The 23,177-nt window shown below is 40.2% G+C and overlaps 1 protein-coding gene across 4 annotated transcripts in view; it reads right to left on the bottom strand.

Moving 5' to 3' along the window:
• Positions 1-7,362: 7,362 nt before the first annotated feature.
• The window catches only part of VTI1A (vesicle transport through interaction with t-SNAREs 1A), a 256,795-nt gene continuing 240,980 nt past the window's right edge, over positions 7,363-23,177 (bottom strand). For all 4 annotated transcript variants that reach the window (XM_018910609.3, XM_009087180.4, XM_018910611.3 and 1 more), the window contains one exon: positions 7,363-8,482. Coding sequence is in view for 2 of the 4 variants with exons in the window: in XM_009087180.4 (XP_009085428.1) it covers positions 8,389-8,482 (94 nt within the window). In the remaining 2 variants the exon portion in view is untranslated. The remainder of the gene's footprint in view (positions 8,483-23,177) is intronic.

Below are 23,177 nucleotides of genomic sequence, written 5' to 3'. Positions count from 1 at the left end.
GTGTTTGTGTGGCACTGGTTTGCTCCTGCGGTGAGAAGGAGAGGAAGTGCAGTCCTCACAGCATCCGCGGGACTCGCAGGGATATCTGTTACAATTCATTAAGTAGTGCTCTAAGAAGTTACAATAATAACATTTCAACACAGTTTCCAGAGGGAGTCTCAGAAACTACAGGAAAAGCTGACAAGTTTCAATCCATTTATCAAAGCACTCCAAGACAGATGAAACAGCAGAGCTGCTTAGTGAGGAATGTCTCTCTTTCTGGGTGTCCAGAGCATTTCAGTAAATAAAAAGCTCTTTAAAAATAAGTCAATACAATGGAATCCCTTTTGCCTTTTGCCAGCGCTTGTATTACACTTGCACCCAAATGACCCTCCTACCTATAATACTGCAGCATTTACATACACATCAAATGGGTGCTTTTCACTTACATAATACATTTAATCCAGGGATTACAGAGCACATTATATATTAAACATTACACCGCCTCGTGAGGTAGGTTAGCATTAATGAAATTGTGGTGGGTAAACTGAGGCACAGGCCAGCTTTATTACTTGCCTGTGGTCCAGAGGCAATCAGTGGAAAAGTCATTAAGATGCTGTTCAAACAGCAGAGACACATATGCACCAACTTGAATGGGTAAAATAGACTGATCCACGTGTTCTAAAGCAACTTCAGCTGCTCATCTGGAGACACTCAGGTCTTGATTTTCTGAGGGCAGGAGAACAAAAGGCAAATAGGAAACGTCAAAAAGAACAGAAAGCAAATGTTTGCTGTTAGAAATATATTTTTTTGTATGCCAAACTGTTTACACAAAACAAGAGGCATCCAAGACTGAAGGACACTTCAGATGCTGATCTCTAATAATTTGATTTTCTGAGTAAAGATTTTTCGAGACCTGCAACAGGGGTTTTGTTACGTTTTGTTCAATAATGTTGGTTTATATTTAGCTTTCGTATAGCGGAGGAAAAAAAAAATCTTTGGTTAAGGTCTTTGAGCCAAGCATCTAGGATGAAATTTTCAAAAGCACTCAACAGTGGCTTTTGAAAATAGAATTAGGCTAGTTGCTGAGACAAGCTTTGAAAGCCACCCCCTACCTCCTTTAGCATTTTAACTGAGAGCTGATTTCCTCAGCGATGGTACTGTTCCCTGTTTTAGTCTCCCCATCTCATGGCCTTCCCCAGTATTGCTGAGGCAAGTTGGATTTAACGCCAGGAAAGTAGGCAGGAGACAGGAAAGGAGGGAGCCTGTGGTCACGACCTCCCCAGCAGGTCTGCTGCCCCAGAGTGCTGTAGCTGGACATAGGGATGCTCCCTGGGTGGCTCCCACTTTCCAGCCAGCCTTTGTTCTCTTTGTGGGAGCCCTGGCTAATAGAGGTGTACACCCTTCGCCTGATGGGTAGGTGAGGCTATAATTACCTCGGTAATAAGGTCTGATTCTTCCCTGCTCTGCACCTCCTCAGCTGGCCAGGAATACTTGTCTAAAGTGGGTGCAAAATGCTACTAGATCAGAAAGATGACATTTTACATCAATGGAAATGACCAGGTATAAGGAACAAAGGCCTACAATAACAATGCTCTCAACTCTGTTGTCCTTTAATTAAGTAGTTCCTCCAGCAATGACACTAATGAGGCCTTGTTTCCTCAGGGTTGGATTCTCTAGTATCTGAATGGGATGTGAGCTTTTCCTGGGGAGAGAGGCATTTATAAATTCTTCCTCCTAGGTAGTGTCCAATTTGGGTGGATGTCACATGGCAGCCTCTCTTGGAGAGGATGCCAGTGAGGACATCTCTCCTCTTGGCTGATGATTTCCTGAAACCGAAAGAAATTTTTGAGGGCTCTGCTCTCCTATTACATTTGGCTGAGTTTGGTGAAAGGCTCCAACTTGGCAGGGGATAGGGAGAGAAATTCATCAAATGAGACAGAGCAAAGACATAAGCCTGCTTCTTCTAGGAAGAGAAGATTAAATATTATTTTTTATTTAAAAGCAAGTTTTCTAGTGGTGTGGTAAACTCACAGGGTATTTTTTTGCTTCCTTGGAAAGCACGCCTGGCTGCAACTCCTGCAAGCAGTATCAACAAAAGAAGTATGTACAGACAAATACATACAGGCAGGACATGTAGCTCAGGCAACAAGCAGTGTTACTTAGCTGGCTAAGGAAGAGAGCTGGAAAGTTCATTAAATCCACAGAAGCAGTGATCATGTTCACCAGGGATAGAGCTGACTGGACAAGGTCATGGATCTGAATGGAGAAAGCAACTGAACAAAGAAGCAGCAGTGGAAGGTTTTCTTTGGGTTTGGTCCAGGAGAGCAGTCACAACATGGCAGCCAGCAGGATGCATGCACCATAACGCTGGCAATGCAGGCTTGGCAGCCTGCTCCAGACCTCTCTGGCCACAGGACAGCAGGGACAGCCCCTTTCCTGTACAGAGTTTAATGGCTCAGAACCACTTAAGGTCCTTGAAAATGTGTAAAACTTCCACTTTCCAACACTGCTTTCTGGCAGGACAGACATCCAGGGAATGCCTTTACTTTGCATGCCCCTGGACATCCCATCAATGAACAGGCACCAGCCTTGTGAGAAACATGACACTGCCTTGCAGAGTCCACACCCTTCATTGGTTATGCCACCACCACCACCTGGTATCTCTTCTTGTAATAAAGCCAAAACAACAAGGGAATACCCAGGCTGCACTGCCGTAACTCCAGGATAAATCTGGAGCAGTGCCCCAAAACACCAGAGTGCCTGTATGGTGGAGAGATACCGGCTGTGGGTGACACAACTCCTCACACTTAGCCTACTCCACAGAATAAGCAATATTTGTAGGTTATCTACAGCTTTTTTGCCAAATTATTGTTGCCTGGAGAAAAGCAGACTATTCCCAAATCTACCCTGGGATGCCTCTCCATCTGCAGACACCATTTTACTTATACTTGTGCACAACAGTCTCCCAGGCAGGTTTTCCAGCCGGGAGAGGTAATCACATCTGTGTGTTAGTGGGAGACAGAGAGCTGCACAGAGCAAGGGCTGGCAGCTCCCCCTCTCTGTGTCTGTCTCTGTTGAACTTTTTTTGGTGTGAGATGGAGACAGAAGCAACAGATCCCAACAGTACCAACCTGTTACAGCCATACCTTCAGGAAAAGTCCAAGGAACTACCAGTGGACCTTCCTGAGCAACAGATCAATACAGAGCTTCATATCAGCTGCGCCGTTATTCACGCCAAAGGCAGTTGTTTGGATGAAGGGATGAAGAGTGCACAAGTTCACTGGTTCTCAGCGTATGAGCTCTTCCTCCCCCACCTCGTAGACACCTTCATTATTTATGTGTGACAAATAAAAGACAGCAGTGGAAGATGCCGAAGTGTTTCTCAATGTGCACCTCTGTTTCCCGAGCAGGCCGGGACTGTGCACCCAGGCCAGGCTGTGGGCACGGTGAGGAGCTGGTGTGCCACTGCTTAACATGCACGAAAAGCCACTGCCAGGCAGTAGCTGATGAAATATTCACCTGCTACATGCCTCTTTCCCCACGTGACTCCAGAAGTGACAAATTATCCCAAGGAAGTGCGAGGGAGCATCGTGGACTTGGATGGATTTGCTCTGCAGCATCCTGTGATACGTCATCACACCTTGCTCGCCATTTCTGCCATCATCCCTGCACAGGGACCCACCGAATGCAAACTGCATTCAGATGTATTGAATAAGAAAAGATCAAAGACTGACTATTATAAAGCAAAGGGAGCCTAACACATACCCTGCCTTTGACTGTTTCTTTTTTTATCATCTTAAAATTCTCCTGAAGCTTCTCCTTCCGTAAGAGGATTATTTACGACCAACAACTGCAACTACACAGAGAAAATATACTTAGAGATAAATACTTTTTCTCCTATAAAAAGTAACAGTTAAAAATATCTGTTTCAAAACAAAATCTTCCCATGGTTTCATATAAAAACCAAAAAAATGTCAAAACACATGCTGTCCCCTCCAAACAAAAAAAAAAACCTGAACCCACATCCTCCTTGAGTTTATCATAAGCTGTCAAGTTGCTAGGAACAGAACTGTGTAAGACATTGCCACAGCTAACAACTTTACTGGGGATCCACATGTAGCTCTTTCCCCCCTACAAAAGTCCTACAGTGAGTGGTGCAGTTCAAAACAAAAAAAGAAAGGGACGTGGATTTTTTTTTATTTTTTATTTGGGATGTGTGCAAAAGTGGTTCATTTATGACTATGTATTAAAAAAAAAGAAAAAAAAGAGTGGATATAAATATTTATGACTGGAAATTTCATTATTTAAAATTATTCTATAAATTTGCTAGTAACTCAAAGATGAATGCCTGCTGTACAGTTTGCAAATTAAGTACCATTATTTTTCTCTTCTGCACTTGAATATTACTCACAGCTAAAGTCATTTAAAGGGGTTAACATCAGCCTTAATTAAATATTAAAGTGTGCCTGTACCTGCTGCTATTGTTGCCCTTAGAATAAGATATAACCTATTTTTGACAAGTTTTCATCTTTCTCTGTGGAAGACGCTACATGAAACCAAATCAGTGGCAAAGAGGAGGGTAATGAATAATCTATTTCATATTCCAGCAGTACCCAGAGCTCTGAGTGGAAAAATATTCAGTCAGATGATAGTATGAGGCTGCTGAGGTACCACATGACGCAGCTAATGTTTAAATAATAATAATAATAATAAAAAAAAAGCTATAAACAAATCATTAGCCCTTAACAGTTGTTTAATGCAATTTGTTAATGAACGTAATGGTGGGGACTAATAATGAAAGAAAATAAAAACGTCTAAACAGGCGCCAAGTTGCCAGTGATGCTCAATTATTTCCTTGTCAAGTTTTTATGATTTAATGAGCTCCTCTGGGACTGACGGCTGTCAGTCAGTCGTGACTTTTTGACACCATTACAACTTCAAATACAGCAGCAGGCAGGCTGTTTTCCTCGGATTTGAAATACTGAAATGATCTGACAGGTTTAAAGAAAAGATGTGCAAAAAAAAAAAAAAGGAGAGAGAGAGAGCGAGAGAGAGAAAGAGAGAGAGACACAGTTGCTTTTTCTTTCTTTTTCTTTTCTTTTTTTTTTTTTTTTCTTCTATGGGGCAGACAATCTCTGGATGCTGTTTGGTAATGAAAACCCAATCACAGAGGTCATTATCTGATGAGGTTTTCTTGGAACTGGCAGGGTTTTTTTTTCTTTATTTCTTTACTTAATGATAACCCTCGATGGGTTTGCCCCGCATGGGATGGTCAGAGCCGCACAATTTTGTTCACCATTAATTTCAGCCTTTGAAGCTCAGAGCTCTGAAGCAGCAGCAAAGAAAACCCCCCACCAAGCTGGCTCCAAAATAAGACAATCCAGCCTGCCTTAAACAGAATAGCAAATGGCCTCCCATCCCAGAGATGAGAACTGACGTCAGTCAAGCTACATTTTCTGATATTTCCCCAAAACGTATAGCATTTAAAACCCTTTAAAACTTAAGAGTCTTTAATTAAATTGCTTTTGATTTTGTATCAGTGCAGAATTAGTTTATTTATTCTGTGAGCCCAGCTGTTTAGCAGGGACGGATTTCGCACACAGCACCACGCGTGCGTTTTTTAATTTGTCGTTTCTCCACAAAGGCTGGCAACATTAGAAACACTTTGCTCTTTGAGGTTTACATTTGTAAGCACTTGGATTCATTCACAGACGTGCTGTAAATGTGACCAAACTGGTCCAGGAGAAGCCTGGACCTGAGGGTGTCACACTACCTGTGGGTGGTTGGGGCTGTGCTCTCAGTTGTAGTCACTCAATCCCCTCCAAAACGTGTGGATTTGGTGAATCTCACCTGCACACTTCCCAGGCCAAATGAACAGGGGTGAGAGAGGAGTAATAATGTGTTTTGAAGATGTAATGTCCACCTGAGCACTATTTTACATGTGGGGAGTGCACGAGGATGCAAAGCAGGCACAGAAGAGTTATTAACAGGTTAGCATGAGAAACATAGCGATGGCGGGCTCATCAAAAGTGAAGATGAAGGCTTTGCGTGGCAGTCTCTCTCTCTCCCTCATTCCTATCTGAGTGGATGTATCTGATGTGACACTATGCCCTAGATTTATACTGGGATAAGGAAAACTAGCTTCCTTTCAGCTTTTTGCTGATTCCAGCAGGTGGCTAGATAGAGGGCAAAACCTAGTCATAGGTCACTGTTAAGATCAGTAGTCATGAATCAATTCCCATGATAGTTAAATTATTGAGGCAATGCAGAGAATGTCTAGGCAACAGACGGAGCTTAAGATTTCCTTCTTGACAGTTTTCTGCTTTACAAAATATGCATCTCCTAATTTGCCGAGCTGAGGATAAATATCTGTAATGCTGCCAGGCTTCCTCCTAATTTGTCTGAACTCAGCTCTGTGCCATCACTTGAAGCTAATGGCCACAGCTCTGCTTACACAACCCAAAGGCTCAGTCTGAGTGTGTGTTGTGCCTGAAGGCTGGAAGCTGAACACCCAAATCTTTCTGTGTCTGAGAGCCACGTGGTAAATGCCACACACCTGGCAAGGATGAAATCAGAGGATGTCCCAGGAGGCGGCCGGGGGGGTCCCATGACCTTGTGACAGTGCAGGGCCACCAAGGTGAGGAGCTGAACATGACTATGCTGCACAGAGCAATACCTCCCAAAACCTGCGTCTTGGCTACCCAGGAACTTTTGTTCCAGCACTATCCCGCTGCCAGGGACATGAGCTGGTAGAGAAATCCAGCACATAAACCACTTCTAAACTTTGTTGTGAGCTTCATGTAACACTCAGACAGCAGAGTTGACCCTACATGCTTGCATTTGTTTCAATGAGTAGCATTTTTCCTGTGGACCCTTTTATTCCACATTTACCACCCTCTTTCTATGTCTTAGCTGTGGCATCAGTACCACATCCTTTTAACTGAGTTATTTGTTTCTATGTAGAGAAAACAATGACATTTAGGGCCAAAATCAGCTTTCTAGGACAGCACAGCAAATCAGCAGAGTCCATAGGGATGCCAAAACCCCAAAAATACTAAGGCACACATGAAAATTCAGGGCTCAGCTCCTGCCTAATGTGGGGGGAATTTAAAAGTCACCAGATTTTTGTTTCTTTGAACATCTCTCAGGAACATTTCATGGCTTAAGTTCAAGGGCTTAATATTCCTCTTCATTTGCAATATTTGTAAGGGATTGCAAATAATGAATTTAAAAGTTATTATAAAAATATGAACTTTATCACATCAGCAGTGATAGACCTTTGTTGGAGTTGCAAACTTAAATATAAGCCAAATGACCTCAACCTGTCTAAAGGAGAAGCACAGCCAGTAGGAAAAGAGAAACAGCTCATTTACACACAGGTAGATGAAACTATGATATATTATATCAGCTAAAAGCATATATAAATTAACATTTTTACAGTTTCTGTTTAAAAAGGGGAATATCACATCAGAATTTAATACACTCAAAATACTCCAACATGCAGTCTCAACATAGTCAGGCCAGTATTAAAAATCAAGATTGTTTAATGCACTATAATCACACATTTGTTGCTGAACTATTACTTAAGATCTCTTTTCAATCAGCAACAAATAGATAAGTATCTTTAAATATCTTCATTAAGGGCCTAGTGTGTAATGCTTATCAGTACATATATCAACACTGGAAGATTTAAAAGAGATTCAACAGATGGGCTGTAGCCATAACTACATTTTAGGTAAGTGATGTGTTTTCATGATCTTGATGAAAGTGGAATTGCTTTGAATAAGCAGAAAAGAAAGCCTAACTTAAAACAAAAAATTTTTAAATTGAGTTTTGGATTTACATCATATAATAAACACCATCCTAAGGTTGCTCTCTTTTTAAAACTAGCTACTGTTCTTAACCAGGTTACATCTACTACGATAATGTTTGATTGGGAGTTAGTCACAGGAGACAGGTTCACTTTCTACATCATTTGGTCTTTGCTTTACTTATATTTTAAATCACAGAGGGTCAGATACTGCTTGATATTCATACACCCTGCACAGCACAAGAAAAGTGCAAAGACCCCTCTTCCCTCATGAAACTCTGGCAACTTACAGGCTAATTGTCTGTGGGTGAATTCAACACATATTAAGTCTTTTTATACCAGAACAAGCCCTCACTCCAACAAATATTAAGATCCTGAAAACACTCAAATAAGGACAAACATGTAAGAAAAAAATAGCCCCACATGCCATCAACTATGCCATCAATAATACAAAATATTTTACACCACTTGCACCTGAGTTGAAAAGTGGAAAAGAGAGGGAGACTCTGTCAGTGCAAGAGAATGATTCATGTGACCACTTTGTCTTAATTACTCAGAACAAGCAGTTTGTTGCTGTTTAGTGAAGAACAAAGATATCAGCGTCCCCTGACAGAAAAATAAATAGCCATCATGGTGGTGAAGATGATGATGACTGCCAGCACAACGATCAAAATCCGGTTTTGGATGATCCTGGAAAAAAGCAGAAGAGACCAAAAAATTGCAGTGAATAAAACAAAATGAAACAAAACAGCAGAATACATATAAAAATTATAAAATGAGGTGTACAAAAAAAACTGGAGAAAAGACATATGCCCACAAATTCAGTATTCCCTCTACCATTTTGTGTATCTTGATTATTTTTTCTTCTCCCAGTTTCCAGTGCTTCTGACCGTATCTTTATGTAGCTATTAAATCCAACTTTTGTATTCAAGAAAGAAGTAGAATTTTCTGAATTATGCATACATTTCTGTACATATTAGAATAAATTAAATAAATTATGTCCCAATTTATTAACCTTCTAAGAACAAATGAAAAAAATAGTGCTCAGTCAATGCAATCCAAGCAGGGTGGTCTATAATAGTAAATATCATTATATTTTTAAAGCCATTCTGAAAACTTCAGTAGTTTTAATCTGAAAAGAAACAATTTATTAATTTTCAAGGGATTTTACTATTAAGGAACAAGATTTCAAGGAAACACATGTCAATGAGATACTCACTTGTACTAAAATACCAAGGGAAAAGTACAAAAGATAGTTTTGAAGAAAAGGATGATATAAAGAAGCAAGTGTCAAACTGTGAAGCTTATGTTGTAAAAGCATCTCTTGTCTCTGTAGCATACCTTTGCTTATGGTAATAGGCAATGTTACATTTCTATGCAGTATGAAAAAAATGAAGATTAGTGAAAATAAAAAATGCCAGAAGTAGAAAGTCCTCATATTTTTCCATTATTTGTTGGGAGAAATTCTTGCTTCTAAAATCAGTCATCACATCATTTCAGATTCTTCCTAAAATTAATAGGTCAATTAAAATTACTAAATCAAGAAACAGTAGAATTTGAGGCATTTTACAGGAGGATTTTGGATTGTAAGAATTGACTGTTTGTTATTCCATTTTCACAGAGAAGGAAGAAAATTTTCACAGGCTCTTCATAAATAGGGAGTTTTGCAAAACACACTTCTACATGAAGCTTATAATCAGAATTGGAGAGGTATAACAAAAAAAATCCCAACAACCAAGTACAATAAAAGCACCCTGAGTTATATATTTTTTTCTCATGCTTCTGCAAAACAAAACAAAACAAAGTCTGCAAGAACCAAACAATGGTAAGAAGAGGTAAAACTGTGTTATATGAGACATCAGACCTAGTACAACTTGAAGACAGGGAGTGTAATGTGTTAAAATGAGCATATTTCACGCAGTGAAAGAGAGAAGAAACTCCAGAGAGCAGAGGGGAGTTTTTCTTGGTAAATGTTTTTCATTTGGATGTGGGTGGATATACATATAAATTATACTGGAAAGTGTAAAGAAAAATGCAGTTTTAACCAACTCCAGCTCTCTCCTTGCTTACCCCCCACCTAAAGGAAAAGCAGTAAATGGATGGATGAAAACTGTCACATCAGACAGACACCCTCCCCTGTGACACTCTAAAAGGACTAGCTCTCTATCCTCCTGACAGGTTACAAAATGATCACATTTGCTGACACGTCTTCCGCAAAACTGCTTTAGTGTTTGTGTCCACTTTCCTAGCAGGAGATGAATGGGCTGCTTTGTCCTCATTTATCACTTAAAGCTGAACTAAGATCTGTCTCGTTTATTTTTCCCTTCCTCACTAGAAAGGCTCAACCACAGCATTAATTCTTTCGCGATGACAGCTAATTCAAACTTAACAGGCAATATTTACTCTGCCAAAAGGATGAGGAGGAGGGAGGGATGTTTCTCACTCTTTTTTTCCCTAAAAAAAATAAAAAAGTGTAGCAGGCTAACAAAATAAAGCTAATTAAGGGCTTTTGGTTCTTGTTGGTTTGCACTTCAATTTAACACCTGAACTTACAAGCTTCTCTTTTGTGGCGGGGTGTGACATTCTCTGCCAAACACCTGATAACAAACGATTTGCCCAGGCAAATGCATGAAAACCAGAATATATATTTACTCACTCGCCCTCATCACTCCTGAAAGGACACTCAGCAAAATTGAAACTCAGCAGTGAAATAGATTAAAAGCATGAAAACTCTTAAAACATTCAGCCTTAAGTAATACACAGTGCAGCTGGCTTGACAACCATTTTATTTGTGGGATGTGGGCCCCAAGGCATCCATAATGCTAATTTACAAAGGATTAACTGTGAGTGAAACTCGCTTAATCTAACACATAGTTAGGCAAAGGCATACATAACATACTGAGTGTTTAAATCAACCCCTATCTCTGGCCCACCGAAAAAATCATTGCATTGTCTGAGAAGCAAAACGGAAGAAAAATAATAAAGAAGCATGAAGTCCCCCAAATCATCACTATTTTTAATATTTATTTTTAATACCCTGTCAGTACACACCTGATTGCAAGATTATTTAATCAGTGTCTGTGTCTCTAAAATCCTTTTCAAGAAAACACCGAGTGAGGCAAGCCACCACCTGTATCTGCTAATTGAAGGTTCACTTACGGTGTGAATCTAGGAAATGCACATCAAAGTTCAATTTCTAGGAATCTGAATTAGTCTGCACAGTACAGCAAAAGAATATCATATTAAAAGGAACAAATTAATCATGAAATAGGATGGATGTTATCAACAGATTCCTACACTGAAGCATTATATACTTTTAATATTCAAGTCCACAATTAAAGATTAATTTTATATCTTTAAAAAAAGAATAACATTGAGTTTTACTGTTTTCCTTTCAAGTGGGCAAGTCAAATTAAACTAACTGCATACTGTCCAAAGGATGGGGCTGGGAGGAGAATGACAAAACTGTTTGGCAGCAGCAGGACAGTCCCAAGGAGGACTCTGGTGCCTGTTGAAATCTGAGTCTGGGAGCTGCTGCTAAGACAGAGAACGCAAGTTCTGGGTGTCAGCACATTTCAGATCTCAAAGTCAACAGGCAAGGACGACCCTTTAGAGTAAAGAAAAAAGGAAGAGGAAAGGGGGTTTTGAGTGATCCAAGACAGTCAAGCCAGCTCACAGTTGTAGAACAATGGTTGGCATTGGCAGAACCCATCTGTAGGGAAGCCTATAGTACTGTCACAGCCAGACACTGCCAGTGGGTATTGCTCTAGGCAAAGCATCCAGGAATTTAAGTGGGGGAGGGAGTGATAATACCAAAGGAGAAGAAAATGGGGCCTAATGCTCACTACAAAAAAATCCCAAAGGCTAACATGCTCACAAGAAGCAGATGATAGTCTTTTATCTCTATTACACCTTAAATTCAGCAAAATTTGGTGAATGAGGAAGCCCAGATTTTTCTTTGAAAATGTAAAGCATGTTTACAGGGTAAATAATTTAGGAAAGAATATATACTTGAAAGAAGACACCCATTGAAACATCCATGGCTAAAATGCCTGAAGGCAAAAACTTGTGCATTTGCATGCTGCATTTTATTAAGTTAGCACACTGTAGCTTTAAAAGAATGCATGGCCAAATTAAGAGGAATGTGTGACTGAAACATCAAGGATTCCTCAAGTTTACATTATGAATCACAGTGCTGTTGATATGAGATGAATTAACCATTTAGTTGATGCAGCTTAGGCACTGAATTCACACCAAGTTCTGCTGGAGCCCTGTGCGGGAGCTCGTTAACAGCCAATGTCTGCTGTTCCTTTCATACTGGAGGCTCTAGGAGCACAAGGGCTCATTCTACTTTGAGTTAGAAGAAACAAAAAATCTGTGCTTTTAAACCAAACTCCATCTAGTTTATTATGGACAGCAGCCCGAAATATTTGGGTGCAAAACCACACAGAAACCATAACTAATGCAGATGCAAGGGTAACGTTAACTGATGCACTGGAAGAGCACTCTGGACTAACACTGCAGAAAGCACATTCCCTCTCCTCTCCAGTTTCCTTCTGCTCCACCTTTCCAGATGCCTGACCCTTATGGTCACAGTGCCTAATCTCCAACCACTGCTGTGCTGGAGGGTGCCTCCAGCCAGCGCCAGATTCGGGGCACCACCTGCTTTTGAGGATCACCTCCTTGCTGCACAGGGCAACCACTGCTCTGCAGAACAGGTCCCACATGTGCCACCAAACACTGATGTTCCCGGAAAATCCGTTCCCCTCACTGCTGCCCTGGCAGAAATGGTGCTGCCTTTCCACATTTCAAACCCCCAAAGGATTCGCGCCCGTCTGTAGCTTCACTCACACACACACACAATGGGTCTAACTCTGTTTGTGCCATGTTTAGATCTGCTCCATATAAACACAAAGCAGCTCCCAAATAAGCTTTTGCAAACCTTACATTAAGGATGCCAACCGTGTTTAAACCTTTCTATAAAACTGCATTCATTAGCAGGGGAGTGCACGACATCTATATGGGTTCAGCCTGATGTCTTGCACATGTCTTAGTGCCTGATTGACCAGCATTGAATAATGATGCCTTGCCATTAAGCACTGATGGTGCAATAACAATTGTCATGAAAATCAGCAATCATGGTAACATGTTAACAAAATGCAGGATATAAATGAACCAGTGCAGACTCTGGGAGCATAAGGAGTGTGTCCTTAACTTGAGGACTACAAATAAAATACTGCAAAAAATTTCCTACAGAAGCTCAACTCTGACACTGATACAAATAAAAAAAAAACAACAAAACCAAACAAATGGCTTGGGGGATCAGTTAGCACACATTCATTACAACACAGGGCTTTATTCTTAAAGGAGGCATCTTGAAAAATAGTGTCCTCAAGAACACAGACTGATTGATGACAGAGCACTGTCCAACAGTGTTCCACTGTAATATGTATTTATGATTTAACTAGAAGTGATTCCTATCAGTTTACTGGACAGAAAGGCTTGCTCTGTACACAAAATCACATCTTAAATGGTCACTGAATACTTGGCTACTGCATTTTTTTGTGCCCTTTTATTTCTGATTGGCAGGTTTTGCTAACATGAAAGAAAATAGGTGCATGCAAATCAGTGCCAAGCGATTTTTAAGTGTCCAATATTCATGTGCAAATCAGCAGATTCAAACAAACACTAAGTGTGGGTCTAGTCAAATAGGCAAAAACATACCAGACAAAATTAAATGTGCATTTAAAGTAATATAGCTGTACTTATACAGCTTCTGGACAGACACAATTATTACTATATATAAGGACATCCTTGTTATGATGAGTTTTCAAATGGAAGCACTAAACCCCACACAGGGGAATAAAATGTTATGATTGGTAAAGCAAAGCCTTAGGTACATAATGATAAATCTCAAGTTCAGGGTGCCTGGGGGCTGTTCAATCATTCACATCTTCAGGTTTAAGAATGCTTTTCTTAAATAAAAGCAAGTGAAAAGAATGAGACAGGCTGTGGCAAAACCATAAAGACATGGCAACCTGCTGTAATAAAAGAGTAAGAGAACATTCCCTAGCAGAATTACAGCTGGCTGAAGTATCTGACTCGAGACATTTTTCATCATTAACGACTGAAATTAGCAAACAGAAACACCAGTGAAAAAAATATCTGCACAACTTGCATATGACTCCTTGGCCCTCCTCTAGCTGACCATGGGAAAAGTGAGGAATTTGGAAAACACTCCAATTTTTTTTCCTCTTCCTCACCACAAACTCTGAACATATGTCTATGTCTTTATGTTCTCAAGCTAGAAGACCTAATTACATTGTAATTGACATTGTATATTTAGATGTGAAAAGGCTTTGGGGGTGGCGGAGAGGGGATGGAATCCTCCCATGGCTTACTAGGGACAAAAAGACCACACTTCCTGAGATTCACCTTCAGTCTGCAGACTGTTCCTGGCAGAAGCCTCTTCCATGTTCTCTGAATTCCTTCCCAAAGTTTCCTCTTTGTAACAGCTTGGGAAAATCCATAAAAATTGCTGAAAGCTGACAGATAACAAAATGAAACCCTCAAAAACAGAGGGCTGGTGATTAAGAAAGGATGGGCTTTTTCCAGCTGATTTTCTAGCAGGGTTTATTTCAAGAGCCAAGCCATACCTATGATTTTGTTGATAGGGCTGAGAAATTGTGCAGTGCTATGTCCTCTAGCTTAAAAGCTCAGTCTTAAGGACTGGGGCTGTCTACTTGTAATAACATGGATACCAATCTCTAGTTATAATATTACACTCAAACCACATCAATGTGTTTCCACCTGGGCTCTGAATGAAAGAATGAGTCATGTAATAACAGGTGCAGGGAAGTAGTCACACTATCCCACTTTAAACATCTAAATTATATCTAGCTAATCTCTCTCAGCTCCTTGTTTATAAGCTCGAGTCCTGCTCTGAACTGCCCTCTCTTTCTCCTGGACATTTAGGCACCCCAGCAGTGCTGGTCAGCTAGGTTAGGGGCCTACAACATAGGAATGAATATCTCTGAAAGCTTGAAAATGAGGGCCAGGCAAGAAATCTTGCTAGTTCTGAAGGCAAAATCACACAGAAAGGCACTAGCATATTGTAAAGTGTGTAATCTCCATCAATCAGAAATATTGCAGGGATGAAACTCACCAGTGAAGCAGAAGATGCTGATCAATAATTAGCCAGTAAGGACCTTGATCCATCATCTCTTTTTAATATATTTGCACATTAAATTTTGACCAGAAGCAAATATACTTTACCTTTGACAGTTTTTCTGGAGGAGTAAAAGAAAGGATATCCCTCTCTTGGCTGAATGCCTGCTGAAACACATTGGCCTTCCTTGACTCAACTATGTAAAAACATATGTAAAAACTATGTAAAAACCTTGCTGTGTCATCTTTTGGCAACCTTGCCATATATTAAAACTTAAAATTATTTTGATTGTATCTGATATCTAAAATACTTATGGAGACATTTAATTAATAATAGAAATCTTGCAACACATTCAAAATGAACAGCACTGGAGTATAGTGTTATTTGGTAGCCATCAGGGCTTGCATGGGCCTTCTCTCAAGGAGCCTCAGGAAGTGCAAATTGTACCCAAGTGATCAGTGGGGCATGTGTGGGGAGGGAGAGGGACTGACTGGCTTGGGAAGGAGAGAGATCTACAGGAATGATTGGAAATCAAATGTGGTAACAGGGAAAGCCTGATTGAGGACCTCATAGATGTGGGACTAAAGGTCAAAACACAAAATTGAAGGGTGCTGAAAATCTTGTACTAGCAGATTTTATTCATTGCTTATTTTAAAATCATGAAATGCACTTGGGAAGGCATTTCTGAAGGATGAAAAGTATCCTTCTGCTCCTGAGACCCTGATATGGAACTTTTCTCTACACAATTTAGTGCAGCTTCAGCTTTCTGCCATCTCCATGTCCACTCCTTCCACAGAGGGAATCCGTTAGGTTATGACTGTCACTAGGAGGCACAAAGGGGCTTCTGGGGCCATGGAAACCCACCCATGGAAACCCAGAATGGGAGAGGGACTAACTCATTTCATGCAAAGCACAGGCAACACCAGATCCCTTTGGCAAGTCTGAATGACGATCACATGCACAGTGGCAACTGCAAGTGGAAGGAGTCAAGGTTGTCTTAATCTCCAACCAGCCTTTCTCAGGGTACTGAAGTATCAAGAAGAACAAATCACACATTTAGTCACCTGAGCATGACTAAGAACCATAGGCCTTAGCAAACATTACAAGAGCTTTAGCAAGAGCTCAGAGGGAGGGTGGATAGCCCAGCTGTCAGTGCAGTGGCATTCTTCAGCATGTCGGGTACATGAAACCCTGGTCCCCAAACAGTTAATAGGGAAAAAAAAGCCCCAACCCCCTCGTCAGCACTCAAAGCTAAAGCAATTATTTCTCCAGCAGAAGAAATGTATGCAAGCTATAAAATGACAAGAACGTACAAGATCTCATATTGGCTTTTATGATAAATACAGTTAAATTTACATTCTGTGCAATTTAAAGAAAACAAAAATGTCAAAAGTCTGCATCTTATCAACTTCCATAATCATTAGAAGCCACTAAAAGATATATCTTAAACAGATGAAAGGAAGTAATGTCTTTCACCCTGCCTCAATTTAATTAATGACTAATCTACAGGTTTTAGGTGTGACAAAGCTGGAGACTGGACACACACACTCTTCTTGCATTATTTTCTTCTGATTACACAATATTTGACTGGGCATCTTTTTGTATGGCAAGTTTCCTACAATTGTCTTAACAATGTTGACCTCTTTTGTAAAAACCTGAAGGCATCTGCAGCAATTGTTCCTGAAGATCTGCTATCCAAAATGTTACCATTTCATGGCACTTCTTGAATGATAGAATAGAATTTTTTTTGGTATATATTCATTTTTTTTCAAATGCTATAAAAGAAAGGAAAACAATCATGGCTAAGGCCATTTGTGAGATGGCATTAAAAGAGCCTACTCTGAGACAGATAAAAATAATGAGAATCTTTCTGTCAAGAAGGATTTAGAAAATATCACGAGCATTATTAAAATTTAATTTTTTACTGTGCTTTTTGGTTCCCCCTTTTCCAGTGATAATGAGCAGGACTGCACACCTCCACAATGCTAGTACTTGTTTTGAGCAATAAATTCAGCCTTCCAGTCTGAAGACATTTCAGACAACAATTTTGACTGCTATAGGCTTATTTTTCAACCTTTTCTGTGCTTTGAGTCTTCCTATAAAAACCAGTTCATAAGCTAATTTTCCACAAGGCCAGTGGAACAAATAAAAATCAATTTTTGCCCAACCGGTTCAGAGAAAACCTGGGAACAGTGAAGACAGAACAGTGAAAAATAAAAAGAATCGATGTATTCACAAATGGTTTACCTGATAGAGAACTATCAAATTAGTTGTCAGGAGATACTTGCCACTATGAAAGTATTTTCTTTCCAGCATGTTACAGTATTTCTATTAGGAGAGCAGAGAAGCCTCTACTTTGTCATGACCTCAGACACCTGGGTTTAACAACCACGTTGAGCTTCCAGATATTCGGTAAAGCCACAGGGCACAAAGCCACAGTGCAAGGGCCCCTTGCAGGTCCTGCAACCAGAGGGACCTGCGAGCCCAAATGGCTTAGGGTGGGTGTAAGTCTTCATGATCTCCTGGAAGGCACAGAGATTCCTGGCTCACAGAAGGCAGGGAGACATTCATGACCTCAGGCCAACCTTGTCAAGAGGAATTTGGTCCATCAAGAGAGGGGAAAAAATCGTAAAAAACACTGCCCAGACTTCCCTCCTGTTTAAACCCCAAGTGTTCAGGAGCACACTGAAGACTAAGCAGTTTAATCTCTTGGACAGAAGAACACAAATTTCTCCAAAGATGGGAATCCCATTTGTAGACTTCAAAACTTTCAGAATCTCAAGGACAACTCAGGGCACAGGCTTTACTATCATGGCCCAATCCATTTCATCATCTTCCCCACTAATTGGGCAAGTGTTCCCAAAACTGCCATACTGAGAAGGGATGGGATAGGTGCTCATGTCTGCTTGTCTGCAGCCAGAAAAATTTGTCTGGAAAACTGATTGAAGAACAGAATCTGCTTTTTAATACAAATTACCCATCACTGCTGTGGAAATAAAACAAATTTATAATTTACAAGCTTAAATATTAAGGAAGCTATTTTTAAACACCTATAATCTTCACTCTGGTATGTAGCATTTTATACACTCCTTTATTTTTATGAGTTGGCATTAGAATGTGACTCATTTTAACAGAAAAAAAAAAGATTAACTACGTTACTCAGAAGCAAAGCTCCATATTACCTATTTAAAATATTGTAACACACCGTGGAGACATCATTTCTAGGGCCAAACAAAACATTACTCAATGAAGAAATGGCATGAAATATAAAATATTCAGCAGAGGAAGGGTATTTGGAGCTAAGCAGTTTCACTGCCAATAAACAGCATCATAATAAATAGTGTCCATGTAGGAAAAAATAAGTATACCTGTTCTTCACTATTTGAGATGTAACACCTTAGTGGGGGAAATGAATAAAGATACTACTCTTCCACTAAGCACAGGCAGGGAGAAACTAAAACCACCACACATTTTGATTCTGAATCTCTTACAACTGATGCTAATTTGCTTATGATATCTGCCTGATTTAGAGCTAATCTTCTGTAAATTAACTCCTAATGCTGTCTGAAATAATCCTCTTAATGCTGGTCTGTCTTGAGTACTTTATATCAAACACCATGAAATGCACGAGCATACACAAGGCGTTCAGCAGCTGTAGTGCTGGTGGCTGCTCAAGAGCATTTGCTGTGCCATGAAGGCATGGAGCTGTGGGGCCCTGGGGCAGCTTGGGGACTGCTCTGGTTGTCCCCTTGGAAGGGGACAGCAAGCCAGAGCAGTGTCCCACCACCTCCTGGCCACCAGAGAGAAGAGGAGGCTCTTTGTCTCCTGACAAAATGGTGCAGGGGGGTACAGCTCCTTGCTCCAGAGCTCCCACCTCCAGCAGCACATGATAATGAGAAAAAGTAAATTGCTCAGGTTTTGAGATTTCCCAGCAATGAGATCTGTGTTAAACAGCACTAATTATCAGCTGGAAGCCTAATCTGATAACGGGTTTGAGAAGACAGAGACAGACCATTTTGTTTCTTCAGTGGAGGAAAATATTTTTAAGGGTGTTGCTTCAGCATTGGCCAGCTTAATAATTATTGTCACTGTGCTTACAACTCTGTATTCAAACACATATTTTTTTTCTGCTAAATCCACTCAAACAATTTTCTCCCCAACATCAATTTACTGATAGAGCCAAAAACCTAATTGATACTGGTGAGCAATGCAATACAAACACATTATTTTCTTGGGTTTTGGAACATAAACGGCAGACACAACTTTGACTGAATAGACTTCTTTATGTTTTAACAGACGGTTTATTGGCCCAGACTCCTACATATAAAAAGCACAATTCCAAAAGCAATACATTTTTTTAATTGAAAAATTCATGTATTTTTGCTATGTACAGGTAACTTTGTTAAGTAAAGGGCTTTTAAAACAATTTTAATTCATGGAATGTTGTTTAGAAATTATATTCTCACCATAGCAAGTACTTATAGGAGGGTATTAAAAGGAAAAAAAATCTATTGCTTAAATCATACTCTATTGGAACTTGCTTTTTTTTTTAATACATTAAAGAAGAGATAAAGCACAGTGATCACTGAGCTGTATGTGTCCAACAGCCCTTCAAGAGACTTGTGGAAATGTATAAAACAAGCAGTGATACAATCCTTTGCCAAACACTGTCATAAATTTTTTATTTGGCAGCTAACATTCTCACTAGCTTTCTTGGCAGCAATTGGGACCTTTAGCAAGAAAGGTGCAGGAGAAAAATACCTTGTTTAGAGATGTTTTCAACACTTTCTGGGATTTTTCAGAACTTCTGCCTGCAGCATATTTTACAACCACAGTCTCCAGTCACCTGATGAGTGGGTGGTGGTTTTAAACTTTTTTTTTTAAATATAGACAGCCTACTACTTCCCTCTGGCCTTCAGCCTAGGATGTGAGCGTGTGGAATGGGGCTGTGTGTTCCACAGAGATACAAGTGGTTGCTCCTCTCTGTCTAGACAAAAAAAACTTGAAAATAATATCAGAATGTACCTTTCATTGCTCCTGATACTATCTGTATCTTACTCCCAGGTGAGAGAGATAAATGAAAGTCAAACACATGCTGATTACTTTTGCATTTTTCTCAGGAGATATCTGCAGAAGAGCTGGTCACAGGTGCAGCTGTCCTGGCCAGCCAGTGGGTTGCTGAGAAACAGAATTGGGAAACAGATTTCTGTGCCCAAGTCCAGAGGGTTTTTTTGTTTGTTTGTTTGTTTTCCTTTAATATACTGAACTTAACATCTGATGCCTTACCTTCCTCCATGAGCCCAGATGTGCTGAGGTATGTGTCTTACCAATTCACTTATGGAAAAGATATTCCATATGTTGGTATTTCATCATTTCAGAATAAAAAGAAGATGAATCTACTTTACACTCCAGCAACTGCCTCCAAAACTTTCATAGCATTAAGACACATTTCAGTTCTTCACATGAACAGAAAGGAAACAGTTTGTCTTCAACAGATGTGGACAAGAAAAACACCTTCTCTGCCTCAAATGAGAAAGGCTGGAATTTCGTTTTAGACAGCATCCATTGCTTTAAACACAGGCCTAATTAAAGTAATGCTGTTACAATTATAAGCACAAACTAAAAGGCTTCCCCACAGCCTGTGCTCCGGTTTTGCCTGTCGTGTTTACCAGGGGCATCACCCCTCGAGAACGTTTCAGAGCCCACACAGACATCTAGTGGCAGGTGAAAACACTGCACGGTGGCACCGCCACCTGGCACAGCTCCGCGGGGACCTGAAGCCGCGCCAGGGGTAGAGGTGAGCTGACTTTGCTACGACTCTGGCTGGGCAACCAAACAGGGAAAGATGTGCTCCCCCTGTGCCATCCCAGCAGTCATGGTGAGACAGCTGCTCTCGTGGCAACTCTGGCTTCCCAAATTTACATTACTATTGATTCTCTTCAATTAAATCTGAGTACCTTTAAATGTCTCTCCCCTTGCTACGATTTTATCTTACTTACAAACTGCAGAGGCTAATTATGAAGCATCATTTAAAAGTTTCTCTGAGTGTGGCTATGTGCAATGCAGCTGACTGGAACACACTGGGGCAATGAGACCTTACAGACTGCAAAAAACACACACGATGAGCAAGACCAGTCAATAATAAATTCTAAATGGTTGGAGGAGGAATATGACTTGCTCCACAGTCCACATCAATCAATGGAAAGATGCCTAAAACTTCAGTGGGGTTTGAGTCCCACATCTGCAAAGGAGATCAAGCGGCACAGCTCTGCACAGTTGTAAGAGCTCAGTGCCCTGATTCTGCTCTGTTACACCATTTTAAATCAAGCAGTACTCAGTGGTGTCATAACCCTGTACATCTGTGTCAGACCCTGTGTTGCAAGGACAGACTCGATGCCAAGAATGCAAAACAGATGTTGCTTTCCTAATGTTTTCTTGTTGTCCTTTAAGTTGTTTTCATGGGGTTCTGTTTTCATTTTGGGGAGCAAAACAGGTCGACAGGACTTTTCAGAGGGCAGACTGGAGGAATGCTTCTGCATCGTCCTTTTTATTTTGTGTGCATGTGTGAATATGCAGAGGCTTTGAGTTACAACTGGGAAAAATATCTTTTTTTTTTTTTTTTTTTATTTTTAAGCTTCATTTGAGCTATGCTTAGTTCCCTTGGGGCAAAGGGAAAGGTAGCTATTTGTGGATGGGAAAAAGAGCTTTTGTGAACAGCAAAACTGCATCACCAAACGACTTAAGAAAAAGATTTTTTGAAGTTATTTTTTACTACTACTTTAAGAGGAAACAGGGATAAATATATCTTTTTTGCATGTTGACTCATTAACAAATTTAGCAATAAACACCTTGCAATTAAGTCCACTAGTTTACTGCTGTCCAGAAGTTTCTCAATACTCTGCACAGAAGGTTTTGGAAAACACATAACTAAGAAATGTTGAAGGCAAATCCCAACAGCTTGCTCAAGCAAATCTAGCCAAGGCTTAAACTCACTTCTGAACACTGAAATTCGAGATGCTGTATCAAATAAGCAGCTCTTTTTCCCTGAAGAGAAGAAACTGGGTGTAGCTAACCTAGTGCATAATAGGTTTATTCTCATTCACAAAACAGGAATTACTTTATGGCCCCAAAGTAAAACTAGCAGAGAAATATACTGGCAGATTTGCTGCAGATGTGTGTTGTGACACGTATGCAGGGAATCTGCTATTAATCACACGCTAAGATTTTAATATTATGTAGGGTAATGCAGGCAATCATTATGGTGGAGGTTCTGGATGAATAGCAGCCTAACCCACAAATGGGACTTTTAAATTTAACTCATTTGAGCTCACTCTCATACTGCACCAGTTGAATTCCCTGGTTCATCCCCCCACTCTCCACTACATACATTTATTTCAATATCTATTGCGCTTTTCTTTTTGTGTTTGTTCTCCACTTCTTTTTTTGAGACACGACAGTTGTTGGGGAAAGTGCAGCTTTTCAATTCTCCCGTTTGTCAGACTATGACAGGAATGTTCTTGTTAGAGGGGCTGTTTGTGAGACCCCTGGACATGCACCCAGCACAGGAAACAGTCTGGCTCAAATGCTGGAAAAGCCATTCTTCACCTGAATCCTTCAAAATTTGTGTCTGAACATAACTAGAACCTATGTATCCACACCCGGGCTGAGATTACTACGGACAATTATACCGTGGAAATGCATTATTCTGACAAAGCAATCAATCACGTTATTTCTCACAATTTCAGTTCACCCCTAAAATTTTCCTTACCTCCAAAGCCAGCTGGATATTATATTACTGAAGCTGTTGAAAGGGTGTAACACTAACCATGAAGCCAAAGGCCACTAAAACTATGCAATGCATAAATTTTTATTGTTTGCTCAGCATTGAAATCTCATTAGGGCTCATAACTCATCGGCGCACTGCAAACATTTGCATCTGCTGATCATGAGAACTTGGACGGAATGTACACCTTCGGCTAATTTACTTGTTATGTTTTTAGATGAGACTGTGTTGCTTTTTATTTTCTTTTAAAAAGTCCTTATGCAGTTGTGAGTCAAATGTCCACTTTTTAAACTGAATACATGAAAACTTTCATTTGCAGTTTCTCAAGGTTGTTCTGTTGCTGGCAATGTTCACGATCATCATTTTACAAAAGCTTCATTTGACTTAGTATTCAGGATAGTCATTGTTTGAAAACTGTGCCCCATAGAGCATTT

Source organism: Serinus canaria, chromosome 6 (genome assembly GCF_022539315.1).
Source record: "Serinus canaria isolate serCan28SL12 chromosome 6, serCan2020, whole genome shotgun sequence".
Lineage (NCBI taxonomy): Eukaryota > Metazoa > Chordata > Aves > Passeriformes > Fringillidae > Serinus > Serinus canaria.
Note: the sequence above shows the minus strand (reverse complement) of the source record. Positions and strands in the feature narration are given on the sequence as shown.